Source organism: Hyperolius riggenbachi, chromosome 7 (assembly GCF_040937935.1).
Source record: "Hyperolius riggenbachi isolate aHypRig1 chromosome 7, aHypRig1.pri, whole genome shotgun sequence".
NCBI lineage: Eukaryota > Metazoa > Chordata > Amphibia > Anura > Hyperoliidae > Hyperolius > Hyperolius riggenbachi.
In genome coordinates, this window is record NC_090652.1 from 105,489,447 (window position 1) to 105,504,748 (window position 15,302).

The window sequence follows — 15,302 nt, forward strand, 5'->3', positions numbered from 1 at the left end:
CCACCCTCACCTGGGGCCCCCCTTTCATGCTCCCCCCTCCAGAATTTAGCACAGCAGCAGTAAGCAGGGCACAACTTATTTCTTCCTGGTTCTAGCAAGGCACCAGAGCTCTGTGTGCCATTGATCTGGTCTGGTCTTCTCAGTTGTCCAATGCCACTCTCACTGTACTACAGCTAATCAGAAAGTACAGTGAGAGCGGCATTGGACAACTGAGAAGACCAGACCAGTAGAACGCAGAGCTCCAGTGGACCTCTTGAAGCATGGAGGGACTTTGCCTTTTTGATATGATTTGGTGTAGATGGAGGTGAGAATTGCAGCGAGTTGCCATAAACAAGTTTTTAGGCCGGTGACACTCCATCAGGACCTGAAGCTTTCCTAGTATTCAGTGTTGACACGTGGCACAGAACATCGGCCTCACACATAATTGGAGGGTGTGAGCTGGGACTTAAGACAATACCGTTGGAGGCTGATGGGGTGGATGGCATTGGATGCCCTGCAGGTGCCTCCTGGTTCTCGAACCTGCAGTAGAAATTACTAAGTTTCTCAGCTAGCTCAGTGCTTGGTGTTGCATGATGTAGTTGGTGGAGATCTTGAGCCTTTTCCATACAGAATGTGAGTCCTTTGAGGAGAGGTTTCATTTCAACTTTTTTGTGTAGTTGCATGCAAAGGGGGGGGGGGGGGGGGGGGCTAGTGATTGCTTTTTCAGCTGCAGAAATGCCTCCTTGCTGATTGACAGCCTATAACATCTGTCGGTCTCTAAAGGGGAAGAGTGACTTTCAGCCTGATTTAAGGAAGGGAGTGAGCAGGCAATAGGAGTGTAACGATAGGTCAGCAACACAGATTTTTCTGATTATTGGTGATCTGCAGTATCACCAATAATACAGATGCTATACTTGATTATGTGGTGATCTGCAGAATCACCAATAATACTAGTATAGCTAGACACAGGATACCCAATGTGGTATAGTGTTTGGTGCAACAGTAATCAGAGAGGTTATCTCCCGAGAAGTGGAAGATACAGACACCACTGCAGCCCAGGATTCCCTGAGGAGCAGGGAATCAGACTGCACTGCAGCCAGTGGACCTCTGAGGGGCAGAGTCCCACTGACTGTGCTGCCAGGTAACGATGTGTAATGGAATGAGTGATTCAGATAGACCTGCAGCCGAAGATTTCCTGAGGAGCAGGAAATCAGACTGTACTGCAGCCAGTGAATACCTGAGGAGCAGGGATCACTGACAGGAGTAATATGATGAGGATTGGTCTGCAGCTAGGGATTCCCTGAGGAGCAGCGAATCAGACTGTACTGCAGCTAGTGGACCTTAGAGAGGTAGAGACCCACTGACTGTGCTGCAAGATGGTCTCCAGAGGAGCTGGTGACCATAGGCCTGATCTTGCAGCTAGTAAACACCTGAAGAGCAAGTGTCACAGATGTACAGTAAGGCTGATCACCCAAGGCTAGGTGACAGCCAGAAAGGTCAGACAAGCCAGGTCGGCAACACACGGACAGATAAAGTACAGAGGCGGAAGACTGATTCAGTATCCAGGTACAGGCAACGTTGGCAACAGATAATCAGATGGGCCGAAGTACCGAATCACAGAACAGGAGAGTAGTCAGGAAAGCCAAAGGTCATAACAGGTAACAGTAACGTATCTCAGTCCTAGTCTTAGGTGTGAGGTCCTTGGTCTCAACACCTGGGATCTAGTCTAACAGATAAACAGTAGCGATGTAGCAATCTCCTAGTCTTAGGTGTGAGGTCCTTGGTCTCAACACCTGGGAACTAGTCTAATGCATAAACAGTAGCAATGCAGCAATCTCCTAATCTTAGGTGTGAGGTCCTTGATCTCAACACCTGGGAACTAGTCTAACACATAAACAGTAGCAAGCAATAGAACTTTAAAGCTATCAACGGAATCTGACTCAGTGTGAATTCCCAGCTCCGGCTGGTTCTAACACACTGTGGGATCTGACTCAGGTCTGAGCGCTTACACGTAAATGTTCGCAACAGCAGACAACTAGCAACTGACAGGCAAGTTCTATATATACCAAAAGCGCTCCACAGCGCCGCCCCAGTCACTCAGCCAATCCGGAGCATAGCTGGAGTCAGCTGATCGGCATGATCAGCTGACTCCCCTTCTGCTGGCATAAAGGTCCTGTCGCCTGGCGCGCGCGCGTAGCTCTCACCCTGTGTGCACTAGAAGGACCAGGCGAACCAGCAGCATGTAGCCGTGCGGCAGAAGCCGCCGGCTGGAACGCGGAGCTGGCCCTCCTGCCGCTTGCCCATGCACCAGCATCTCCGATATTCATTACAAGGAGGTTTCTGAAGAAGAGGAATCTTATGCAACAAGCATTTTACTTTTTTTTAGTTCTAACAAAAACTACATTTTAAAAAAAATGTTAAAGAATAATTCTTGTTGAATGCATATAAAAAATTGTGCCTTAACTTGTCCTTTAAAAAGAGGTTATAAATGGCACCTTCTGTCTTCCTCCAACTTCAGGATTTCTACAAGAATTTGCATGAAAGCTTGCTGCATTCTTTGCTATGTGCATATTTGACCTGGAGGGGTTTCTTATATTTTTACAGACAAAACTAAAGTTTCACTTTCCTGCCATATTCTCTCTTTCATATACAAATAAGCCTCCATTATACACCGGGTGTGGGAATAAAAAACAGATCTCTAGCAGCTCTGATGTGCCCTTCAGGGCCTCTCGGTGAAGAATAAATATAATCACAAAACTGCTAGAAGTCATCTTTCAGATTTATCTCACGTCTCCTCCCTCAGAAGCACTGTGGTGACATTGTTCTGGGCAACAGCCCTGCAGTCTCAGTGGCTTGTTTACAATCAATTGAGTCGCAGTGAGAGCTGACAGGTCAATTACTTGTTGCCAAAAGTTGCTGGCGAAAGCGCTCTTGATGATGCTGTTAATGCTGCTCTATAAGAACACTAATAAGGGTTAAAGGAAACACTGAAAAGAGCTGAGAAAAAGTACTGGTGACACTTCACTTTTACATAATTCCAAATAACTGGAAGCACAGATTTGACTTTTATGAATGCATTTGCTTCAGGGCCCTTTCACACTTGCAGGGTAAACCTATGTTGCATTGCCCTAATCTGCTGCATGGTGGCGCTAAAGCAATGAAGTCTTCCGCACTTAATGCGGTATGATGCAGAGTACCGGAAGCTGCTCAGGTGACCAAAGGGCAACAGAGCATTACCACAGGTCTATGGGCGACGCGTGTAGTGTAAACAACGGAGCGTGGTTTGCACAAACCAACGGGAATCCCAGTGATGTACTTACTTCCCAGCCAGGAGTATGTCACTGAGCGAGGGGCGGTGCTATGCATGCATATGACCTTATTGGCAGACTCTGCCGCAACTTAAAAAATAGATGTAAAACTGGCCTCAAGCTAAAAAAAATCTGATTTTACAATGTGATTGGATGTGTTTACCAGCCGAAAGGCTGTTAACGTATGGAAAACTAAAATTACCGACTAGTGATTTAAATTGCTGACTGAAGTAAAACGCTCATAAATTCCAATTCACAAAGAATAGAGAAACAAGCAAGAGGTTTGGTATTTATCTCTCCAGCCTGGAGCTGATATAAAGTTGTTCATAAAGTTATAGAAGGGAGGAAACAGAGCAGAGAAAAGATAAAAACGAATAAAACTATTCAGTAAAATAAGAAAGTTAATAATAAAAACATATTTCTCTAAATTCACAATATTATTATGTAGTAACCAAAATTGGTTATTACAATTCTTATGGTTTTGAGCTCATACAAGTGTTATGTTACCTGTATCACCTCTTTAATCCATTTTCCATGCACTGAAATAATCCATCAAATCCCGAATTATATACCATATGATTCCTTAAAATACTGAATTAAATATCACATGTGGTAAAAATCTTTTGAATTGTCATGCAGTTTTTCGGTAAATTACCGAACTTTTACCACATATGTGAAAATCTAAGTGAATTCAGAAGAAAAAAAAGTCTAAACCACAGAATGCAGGATTTTATGAATCATTTATTTTTTACCAAATTGTTTTTGTGAATCGAAGCCAATATGTCTGTCCTGTTCCCCTTATTGTGAAGAATAATTCGACAGGTAGTTTACTCGCCCTTCAATCATCACACTGTGTAAGTTCCGGTAACTTGTTTAATGTAAATGATCAAAAGAAGGTAAAACTGTAAATGCAAACAAAAGCATAGTATCAGACCATGCATGCAATGCAAAGGTGTGGATTCATACTTTACAACATCTATCAAACATCATATGCATGAGAATACACTGTACAACATAGAATGCTGCTGCAGATGAGGAAACTATCACATCATGAACTATGGATCAGAACATGTATAACAGCATGAAGAACGAATCTGAGTGCAGAAGAACTACACAGATCTCAGAGCATGTGACAGGCATCTCCCAACATACATGAGCTATGTCCTAGATATAAAGCTCTAAAAAATGCATGTATACAACAAATATGCATTCTACATTGCAGATATAGCTAAAAGATGAGGTTTGACATACCAACGATGCTTGGATTGGCGTGGATGAAGGATAGATGGATGTGGATTGCAACAGCACAGTGGGAATCTGGCTGGGTCTTACAACAAACTGCTTCCTTTTTACAGAGCATCTACTTCCTCCCTGTCACATGACTTCTGGATAATACAGAAAGGAACAAATGCTATTTTGAAAGTGTCCACTAGAGGGAGTAGAGTTCAATTATACTGATTAATAGAATCTGGCTGTGGACAGACAGCACACTCCCCGCCTGGTATCTATAAGATACCACACTTTAACAAACCACTGAAAGTTACTCTTCAGAAGATAGGACCAAGGCAAGTTCTGTTACTGGACTAGTGAACAAACCTGAACTTCTCTAGCTAGTGAGTTCTACCCCTAGCTGCAATCTTTATGAGGGGAAGTTTTATAACCCGTCCCATTGGCCACTGAGTCTTCTTAGTTTGCTGGCTTTTGAAAAGGGCGTCACCTGGCTGAACTTTAGGCCTGTCTGGTGGCCGCTTCTTTGGCACCTCTACTCTAGCAATCGCTCTCTCCGTAACATGCCATACTTGGTGCCGTGCCTGGGTATGAAGGATGTCCTTAGTAATGGTTTCCTCTTGTACACTTTTGATGATGACTGCTCTGGCCTTGAGGAACTCAATAAGGTGCAGTCCTCTGCAGAGGTGCCAAGCTTTGTAGTGTTCAGGACAATCTTGTGCTTCTACCTTGTGTAGTTGAGAAATGGGGTGTCGACCTGGGATAATGACTGGGTTTTCCTCATCGTAAATGTTGCCCAGAACGAATTTACTTTCAGTGAAGTACCTAACGGTGTCTATGTTCAAGTCGATTTCTGCGGTGATGAATTCAGCAATGTCCACAGCAAGGACAGCTGCACTAAGCTCCAGCCGTGGGATGGTGAGTTCTGGATGTGGGGTTAGCTTTGCCTTTCCTAAGACGAACCCAATGTGAGCTTCTCCTTGAGCATCGACAACCTTCAAGTAGGCTACTGCTGCTATTGCCTGGACAGAGGCATCTGAGAATACACAAAGTTCCTTATACTGAGCATTAGAGCAGGAAACCGATCCATAAGGTCTGGATACCTCAACGTGTCTCAACTGCTGTAGGGATTCTCTCCAATCTTCCCACTGCTGTTTCTTCTCTTCAGGTAGGGGTGCATCCCAATCTTGAGTATCTGCAGTGAGATTACGAAGAAGAAGTTTTCCTCTTATGGTGACTGGTGCGGCTATACCTAGAGGATCATATACACTGTTCACAGTAGAGAGGACTCCTCGACGAGTGAAAAGTCTTTTTTCTTGTGATACTTGGAATGTCAAAACATCTTTTTTGAGGTCCCAGCTATTGCCAAGGCTTCTCTGAATGGGTAATGCATCAGCACTGAAATCAAGATCCCTTAGGTCACTTGCCCGATCTTCTGAAGGGAAGGCCATCATGACTTCTCTGCTGTTTGATGCTAGCTTATGTAGGTGTAGGTTGGAACATGCCAGCATCTCTCTAGTTCTCTTCAAAAGGTTGATGGCTTGTGTTGCAGTCGGAAGAGATTTTAGCCCATCATCAACGCAAAAGTCTCTTTCCACGAATTCTCTTGCATCTGCACCAAACTGTCTTTCTGCTTCGCGTGCTGCGAGTTTGAGGCCAAAAATGGCTACTGCTGGTGAGGGGCTGTTGCCAAAAATATGCACTTTCATCCGCCATTCGATGATGTCTTCTGCTGGGTTATTATCCTTATGCCAGAAGAATCTTAAAAAGTTCCTATCTTCGGGTCTAACCAGGAAACAATGGAACATTTGACCAATGTCAGCCACAAAGGCAATGGCGTCCTTTCGAAAGCGAAGTAATACTCCTAAAAGATTGTTGTTGAGGTCTGGACCTTTCAAAAGGATGTCGTTCAAAGATATCCCACCACACTGGGCACTTGAATCAAAGACCACCCTGATTTGCAAGGGTTTCTTCGGGTGGTATACCCCAAACAGAGGCAGATACCAGCATTCCTCTTCTGTATCAAGTGGTGGCGCTACTTCACAATGGCCATTCTGTATCGTTTTCTCCATGAAGGCAAAGAAATGTTTCATGTCAGGCTTCTGCTTGAAGGATTTTTGAAGAGACCTGAATCGGTGCAAAACCTGTGTCTTGTTATTTGGCAACCGTTGTCTCTGTGCTTTAAAAGGTAGTGGAGCAACCCAACTGTTGTCTTCATCCCTGTAGAAACCTCTCTTCATAATCTCCATGAAAGCAAGCTCACTGTGGGAAGGAGCCATTCTGTCATCTTCTTTGGTAATTTCAAGGGCTTTGTGTTCAAGACAGTCTTCCATACAAGAGGAATTCCAGACAGATGAGGCCTGCAGGGTCAGGGGTGTGCTTGTATTGAAGCTTTCCTTCACAGCAAAGTAGTTTGGACAAGGTGTGAACAGCGATCTCCTGCCATTGTCTAAGGTGTTGGTATAGAGGCTATGCACCGTCTCTCGTCTGTGGACCCCACCTAGACATACATTGCCCACAATAACCCACCCCAGGTCTAATCTTTGGGCGTAAGGAGAGTCGTGTGGCCCGTTAATGTGGTCCCTGACCTTGTGGATGCTAATAATATCTCTGCCTAGCAACAGGAGAATGGAGGCATTAGGATCGAGCTCAGGTATCTGAGTGGCTAACTGTCTCAGATGTGTATGATGAAGTGCAACCTCTGGAGTTGGGATCTCTGATCGAACATCTGGGATTTCATCACATTCTATGAGCGTGGGTAGTGGAATGGACACCTTTCTGTCAAGGGATTCCAACTGAAAGCCATGTACCATTCTCCCAGTAGTGTTAATCACTCCTGCACATGTTCTGAGGGAATAGGAAAATTGGTGACCTTTTGACCCAAAAAGCTCAAATAACTCTGGTCTTGCCAAAGATCTATTGCTCTGGTCATCTAAGATTGCATAAACTTTGATAGCTCTTTCCCTATGCCCTGTAGGATACACATTGACCAAACAAATTTTTGAACATGACCTGCCTTGTGGATTCTCTCTACAAACTTCAGTACACATGGCTGACACATCTAGTGGTGAGCTACTTTCCTGTCCCTCCCCGCCATGCTCTCCCTCTGTTTCAGCCTTCACAGTCCATGGAGCGGGACCGGGATGAATAGCAGACACATGCTTACTGCTATCACATTCTGTACAACAAATAGTCTTATCACAGTCTTTTGAAAAATGTGAAGTAGATGCACAACAATGGTAACAAATGTTATTTTGTTTCAGGAAGGCCTTTCTTTGGACTAAAGGCTTTACCCTGAAACCACGACATTCATGCAAAGGATGGGGCTTGCGATGAATGGGGTAACCTTGGGCAAGGTCCACTGACTTGGCATGGGCAGGCTCTTTCTGTGATTGTATATTTGGAGAAGTCTCAGTCTTGTGCACTGAGACGGAAGTTCTGTGAGTAGCATTCTTGTGATAGTGTTTCTCTAGTCTCTGACCCTCAGAGCTTTGAGGGGACAGGATGAACCCTGGGTCATTGCGCATCTTTGCTTGTTGTGTAATAAAACTCACAAAGAAAGAGAATGGTGGAAAAAGCACTCGGTGCAGTTCTTTGTATCTGGAACCCTGAGTCATCCACCTCTCTTGTAGGGAAATTGGCAATTTTTGAACAATGTTACTTATACCTCTAGCTGTATCAAGAATGGCTAAACCTGGAAAGTCACCTTCTTCCTTTGCAGCTTGCATCTCCATTAGCAGGTCTCCTAACTCTCTGAGCCTGATGTGGTCTTTACTGGAGATTTTCCCAAAGCTGTCTACTCTATTCCACAGAGAGTCCTCTATAATCTCAGGAGCCCCATAGCACTCATCAAGTCTCTGCCATGCCATCCGCAAACCCTTTCTGGAGTCATTCACATGTACAGCTTGTATGCGTTTTACCTGCTTGCGTGAGTCAGTGCCTAACCATCTCACCAAAAGATCTATTTCTTCTTTGTAAGAGAGATTAAGATCTGCTATAGCATTTCTGAATGAAGCCCGCCAAGCTCTAAAGTTCTCTGGCAAATCGTCAAACTGCACAAGTCCCTTAGAAAGGATTTCTCGTCTTGCCATATATCTCACCAGATCTGATGTGACTTGGTTATGAGCTAGTGAGTCTGTATAGTGATTAGCTGGTGGTATCATTCTTGCATCAGATGAATGAGTATAAGTCCCTTTTTCCACTGCAGGTCTAGGATAACTGTAGCCGTCAGGTGGATCTGAGCAGTAGCGTGGAGTGTCACATCGCTTGCTGTCCATCGCAGGATCTTCCTGGAAGATCTGACCTCTGGAGTTTCTCATTGGAGGGGCATAACATGATGCGTCTGCAGTAAAGGGAGGGTCTTGGCAAGAAGCATTCTGCTGATGGAAACTTTGCTGAAGTGGAAAGCTTGCATTGCTGTGTGGGTACTCGTTTCCATCTTCTGCGATTGGATCAGATTGATGGAGTATCTGTGAATGTTCTCTCACGTATTCCTCAGTACGCCGTATTGCAGCTTCTTGCTGTAAGTCAGACTGGATGTCTTGTTTGTCGTTAAAGTGGTTGTCAGTTTCTAATGCAGCCTCTAATACTTGTGCTTTTGCAGTTGCTGCAGCTGCTGACTTTTTCAAGCTGAGTACTTCTAGTGAAGCTTCTAGACATGCCTTTTCTTGCTTTATCTTTGCTTCTTGTTCTGCAAATGCTATCTGTGCTTTCATGGCCTCTGCTTCGGCTCTGGCTAGTGCTGCAGCTTCAGAAGCACGGGATCGATGTGAGAGTCTGGATGAGAGTGACACTCTGGATCTAGTCTTGTGTGAAACTTCAGACATCTTTGTATTTCTAGAGGTGGGTCTATGAGAGTACCTTCAGTCACTCTGAAGTAGAAGCTGTGGCTGCACGGTGTTGCTGCGCAGTGTTGCTGCGCAGTGTTGCTGCACCCGGATGAAGCGCTTATTCTGCTTGACGTGCTCTATCGCATTCAAGGGCCTTCTCCGTGGAAGCCGTTGTTTTACTGTCCTGTTCCCCTTATTGTGAAGAATAATTCGACAGGTAGTTTACTCGCCCTTCAATCATCACACTGTGTAAGTTCCGGTAACTTGTTTAATGTAAATGATCAAAAGAAGGTAAAACTGTAAATGCAAACAAAAGCATAGTATCAGACCATGCATGCAATGCAAAGGTGTGGATTCATACATTACAGCATCTATCAAACATCATATGCATGAGAATACACTGTACAACATAGAATGCTGCTGCAGATGAGGAAACTATCACATCATGAACTATGGATCAGAACATGTATAACAGCATGAAGAACGAATCTGAGTGCAGAAGAACTACACAGATCTCAGAGCATGTGACAGGCATCTCCCAACATACATGAGCTATGGCCTAGATATAAAGCTCTAAAAAATGCATGTATACAACAAATATGCATTCTACATTGCAGATATAGCTAAAAGATGAGGTTTGACATACCAACGATGCTTGGATTGGCGTGGATGAAGGATAGATGGATGTGGATTGCAACAGCACAGTGGGAATCTGGCTGGGCCTTACAACAAACTGCTTCCTTTTCACAGAGCATCTACTTCCTCCCTGTCACATGACTTCTGGATAATACAGCAAGGAACAAATGCTATTTTGAAAGTGTCCACTAGAGGGAGTAGAGTTCAATTATACTGATTAATAGAATCTGGCTGTGGACAGACAGCACAATGTCTGCAATATGTCTGCAATTAATTAATAAATATAAACCTCTATTCTATTTGAATTAATGATGTTTCTGACTTGAAAATATAGCTTAGCTTTATTGGCAACAAACAATTTAAAAACATGTCAATTGGGGAAGGGATTTAAGTTGAATAGTTGATGGACTAAACCATGCCTTTTAAAATGAAGATAAGGTTCCAGGTGTATTCTCACCACCTCAGTCACAATATGAGTTCAGCAAAAATTGTTACCATGCAGCCTGTACATAGCCACATGCAATAGCTACAATCTCCATAGTCCAGTTAATACATTAGTATGGCATGTGGAGAAATCCAATAAGAGCACTCCTACTGCCAGTGTCACATGTGGACCCACCCACCATATACAGTATTTTGTGTGTGTATGTGTGTGTTTATTTTGCATAAAAAATGCAAGAAAACTATATAGTACAGTCAGGGCCGGCCCTAGACTTTTTGCCACCTGAGGCAAATGTATAAAAAAAATTGCCGCCGCCGCAGCCCATTCCCCCCCCCCACACCCCCATGGGGGGCCGCCGAGCCGTGGGGGTAGCGGGCAGGACGGGGGTATTGGGCCCCCTTCCCTCGCCTGGGTCCCCCGATCTGCTCTCCCCTCCAGCTATAATAGGAAGCTGCCGATGCCCAATCGTAAGAGGCACGGGCAGGGAGGACTCATCTTATCCGCGTTCCAGCGTGCGCTCCACTGACGTCACTTCCTGCATCGCCGCCCACTGTATTGTAAGTGGACGGCGATGCAGGAAGTGATGTCAGTGGAGCGCACGCTGGAACGCGGATAAGGTGAGTCCTCCCCGCCCGTGACTCTTACGATTGGGCATCAGCTGCTTCCTATTACAGCTGGAGGGGAGCGCAGATCGGGGGACCCAGACGAGGGAGGGGTCCGACCCCCCTCCCCACCGCTAGGCCCAATACCCCTGTCCTGCCCGCTACCCCTCCGGCTCGGTGGACGGCCCCCCCACACCCATGGATGGGCGGGTGCCGCCCCTAGAAGTTTGCCGCCTGAGGCAAACGTTTCACCCCGCCTCATGAGCGGGCCGGCCCTGAGTACAGTGCCTTCCTGCTCCTCCATCTGACCCGTTGTTCCAGCACTGTGGTTGAAGAGCTCTCCCAAACTATTTGTGTCCCCATTTGTTTACTTTTAAGCACCCTAATTGACCTGAGGAAGCGGTTTGAGCCGCGAAACGCATTGTCTGAAGTGCTTACTGACAATAAAATATTTTTCTTGGTTACAAAGTGGAAGTCTCCTTACATAAGGTAGGCTAGATTCTTTTGATACAAATGTATGCAATTCAAAGATATAACCTACTACAAGGGCGCCTCCTACTTATCCATATCTTATTTGTGTCCCCAAGTAGTTCTGAAGATTAAAGCATCCCTAGCACCCATGAGCAATAGGGATGGTCAGAATGCCAATTTCCGAGTCTGCGGTAAATCCGCATTCCGTCATGTACCAATTACAGATTCCGCTTTCCGCTACCAATTTCCGCATTCCAATGCGGAATTTCCGCCGGAAATCGTGGAAATTCCGCCGACTTTAACATCGATTTTCTCAAAAACTATAAGGTCTTTTTGAAAACGTATTTTTGCATCTTGTTCAGAAGATTCTGTTTAATAAACCCTGAAAATTACTAATGGTGTTACTAGGCCTTACGGGGGCTTTGCTATTAACCGCTAAAGTCGGCGGATTTTTACTGTAATGTAAAATGCAGAAAATAGGCAGATGCAGGCTTTCTGCATTTTTCATTACAGTAAAAATCTGCCGACTTTAGAGGTTAATAGCAAAGCCCCCTTAAGGCCCCGTTCACACTTGCGGTTGTTTGCCAAACGGACCGGATGATCTGACCGGATCCGGACCGGATCCGGATCAGAACCGTACGGTTCTGATCCGGATCCGATCCGGATCCGGTCAGGTTGCATCAGGTGTTCATCAGGATGCGATCCGGATCCGTTTGGCAAAATAACGTAAAAAACAAAAAAAATGTTGGGGTCTGGGAGGTCAGCAGAAGGGGGACCTGTGGAATCAGGCCCTCTGCTGTTTAGCACTCACCTCCACCTGCGACATGCTGCCAACATCTCCGGATCCGGATCCAGCTGTGCTGCTCCACTCCAAAATGCTTGCCCATGTGTCCCCATCCAATATCGCCGCAACAATCCGCATAGGAAGTGGGGTAGAACATCCGGATTTCTCAGCCAGTGTGTTGTGCGCTCTCCGGTTCCCATTGGTTTGTATTGGCCGGATGGTGCAGTCCGGCTCCGCCCCGGATACGGCTGCCGGAGGAGCCGGATCAAAAAATAGCGCATGTTGGAACGGAGGCCGGAGTCCGGATCCGGCCCGGATCCGGTCCGGCTCCGGTCCGGCAGAACGGACGCATGTGAACGGACGCATAGGCTTTCATTGCTATGCCGTGCGTCCGTTCCGTCCGTTCTGCAAGCGGTGCGGCTCCGGCACGGCGATTCCGGACGGCCACCGCTAATGTGAACCGGGCCTTAGTCCTAGAAACACCACATTTTCAGGGTTTATTAACCTGCATCTTGTGAACGTGATGCAAAAAAAGTTTTCAAAAAGAGCTTATAGTTTTTGAGAAAATCAATGTTAAAGTCGGGTGGAATTTCCGCAATATCCGGCGGAAATTTCCGCGATTTCCGGTGGAAATTTCCGCGATTTCCGGCGGAAATCCGCCTACGGCACTTGCTTTACCGATTTCCGCATTCCGATGCGGAAATGTAATTTCCGATCTAAATTTTGGAAATTGCATTTCCGCGGAATCCGAATGAGCATCCCTAATGAGCAACTCCAGTCTGTGCATAAGCAGTAGGGATGTACTCATCCTTACAACTACTCGGGAATGTGATTGGTTCCAAAGAGCTATTCAGCCGAATAGCTATACCCCGGGACAGGGTTGAAATTACGGTCTGGACAGAGAAACAAGAAGGCTTCCCTTTGCTAATCTAAGTATCAAATTCTGTGTCTTGTCTAGGTCTATCTTCTAAGAAATAAACTTTTGAGTTTGGCATTTAATTATCACAGGCAACGAATACAGGAGTGATGCTATTGGTGTCAGAAGAGAAATAGTATCGGTCTATCTCAACATATCATCAAATTATCAAAAGTAACCTGTAAAAATAGAAGCCAGCTCTCAAACGACAGGATAATTGTGCTGAATGAACTCCCATCAGTTAATGAGACTGCAAGGTTAATTGTGTACAGCGTAATAACATTCTCTTTGCTCACGGTTTATCTAAGGCAGCATCACCAACATCACATTTCACACTGAAGCACATCATTAATGGCATTTAGTCGCTGAGCTCAAGGAGGAAAAAAAATATTTTCTTAACACATATTCTCTGCGACATCATTGTGGATACTAGTAGTAATAACTCACATACGATTCTGTTAGACTCTTTTAATCATCTGTATCTATCTACAATTTTTAGTATTCCTTTTCCATAGGGTTTGTATGCACTGATGGGTATTCTGTATTTTCTGTCTTTGAAAATTCTGGGAAACCAGTAAAAACAAGAAGCAAAGTGATTTTTTTTTTTTTTTTGACAGATTTCCAATCATTTTCCCCAGTGCGTTGTTCTTTCCTGCTTGATCTACTTTCTAACCTATAATGACAAACTGGGCTTGAGCAGCAGTTGAGGATTAGGCTGGGTTGTAGTGTCAGCGAGACTGACAAGAAATGAGGTGATTGCAGGTTACAGATGGAATTATAATACTGCACAGTGAGTCGCTTGATCTATCAACGTATAAGAAAGTAAAATAAAACACAGCAAGCATGTAGCAACGCAGTATTTTTACAGGCTCAAAAAGGAGAACATTCTGCAATGGGGACATCAGCAGGCAGATGAAGCTCAAAGGTAAGTGGCACTTACTAGCACACTAACCAAACTGTAATATGGCCAATTATTTAAAGTATATACTGTAGTGTAATTATTTGCGTTGAAAAAAGACATACGTCCATTGAGTTCAACCAGAACACAAAGTACAACACCAGCCTGCTCCCTCACATATCTTAGTTGATCCAGAGGAAGGGAAAAAAAACCCTTACAAGGCATGGTCCAATTAGCCTCAAAAGGGAAACAAATTCCTTCTCAACTCCAGATGGCAATCAGATAAAATCCCTAGATCAACAGCACCGGGCATTACCTAGTAATTATAGCCACGGATGTCTTTCAATGCAAGGAAAGCATTTAAGCCCCCCTTAACCAGCCTGGCGGTATGGACGAGCTCAGCTCGTCCATCACCGCCGGAGGCTGCCGCTCAGGCCCTGCTGGGCCGATTTTCATCAAATAAAGTGCAGCACACGCAGCCGGCACTTTGCCAGCCGCGTGTGCTGCCTGATCGACGCCGCTCTGCGGCGATCCGCCGCGAGCAGCGGCGAAAGAGGGTCCCCCCAGCCGCCTGAGCCCAGCGTAGCCGGAACAAAAAGTTCCGGCCAGCGCTAAGGGCTGGATCGTAGGCGGCTGACGTCAGGACGTCGGCTGACGTCCATGACGTCACTCCGCTCGTCGCTATGGCGACGATCTAAGCAAAACAAGGAAGGCCGCTCATTGCGGCCTTCCTTGTTTATTCTGGGCGCCGGAGGCGATCGGAAGAACGCCTCCGGAGCGCCCTCTAGTGGGCTTTCATGCAGCCAACTTTCAGTTGGCTGCATGAAATAGTTTTTTTTTTATTTAAAAAAAACCCTCCCGCAGCTGCCCTGGCGATCCTAATAGAACGCCAGGGTGGTTAAACACAGATATAGAATTTGCCATAACTACTTCCTGTGGCAGTGCATTCCACATTTTAATCACTCTTGCTGTAAAGAACCCTTTCCTAAATAAATGATTAAAACGTTTTTCCTCCATGCACAGATCAATTCCCTTAGTCCTTTGTAAAAGCCTAGGGACAAAAAGCTAATCTGCCAAGCTTTTATGTTGCCCTCTGATGTATTTATACATGTTAATTCGATCTCCACTAAGGAATATTTTCTCCAGACTTAACCTCCTTAGCGGTATGGACGAGCTCAGCTCGTCCATTACCGCCGGAGGGTGCCACTCA

General features: G+C 45.3%; 1 protein-coding gene across 1 annotated transcript; it reads right to left on the reverse strand.

Annotated features, from left to right (window-relative positions):
- Positions 1-4,078: 4,078 nt before the first annotated feature.
- LOC137525610 (uncharacterized) lies at positions 4,079-9,646 on the reverse strand. The gene is made up of 2 exons (XM_068246754.1): positions 8,615-9,646; positions 4,079-4,189 (listed from the first exon to the last, which is right to left on the reverse strand). The coding sequence occupies exons 1-2, from the start codon at positions 9,338-9,340 to the stop codon at positions 4,133-4,135; spliced, it is 783 nt and encodes a 260-aa protein (XP_068102855.1). The 5' UTR covers positions 9,341-9,646; the 3' UTR covers positions 4,079-4,132.
- Between the last annotated feature and the right edge of the window lie 5,656 nt (positions 9,647-15,302).

Coding starts and splice junctions, on each gene's coding strand:
- LOC137525610 (XM_068246754.1), bottom strand. CDS start 9,340: ATGTCTGAAGTTTCACACAAGACTAGATCCAGAGTGTCACTCTCATCC. Junction 4,190..8,614: donor ACCAAGTCACATCAGATCTG/GTGAGATATATG, acceptor TTGCATTTACAG/TTTTACCTTCTTTTGATCAT.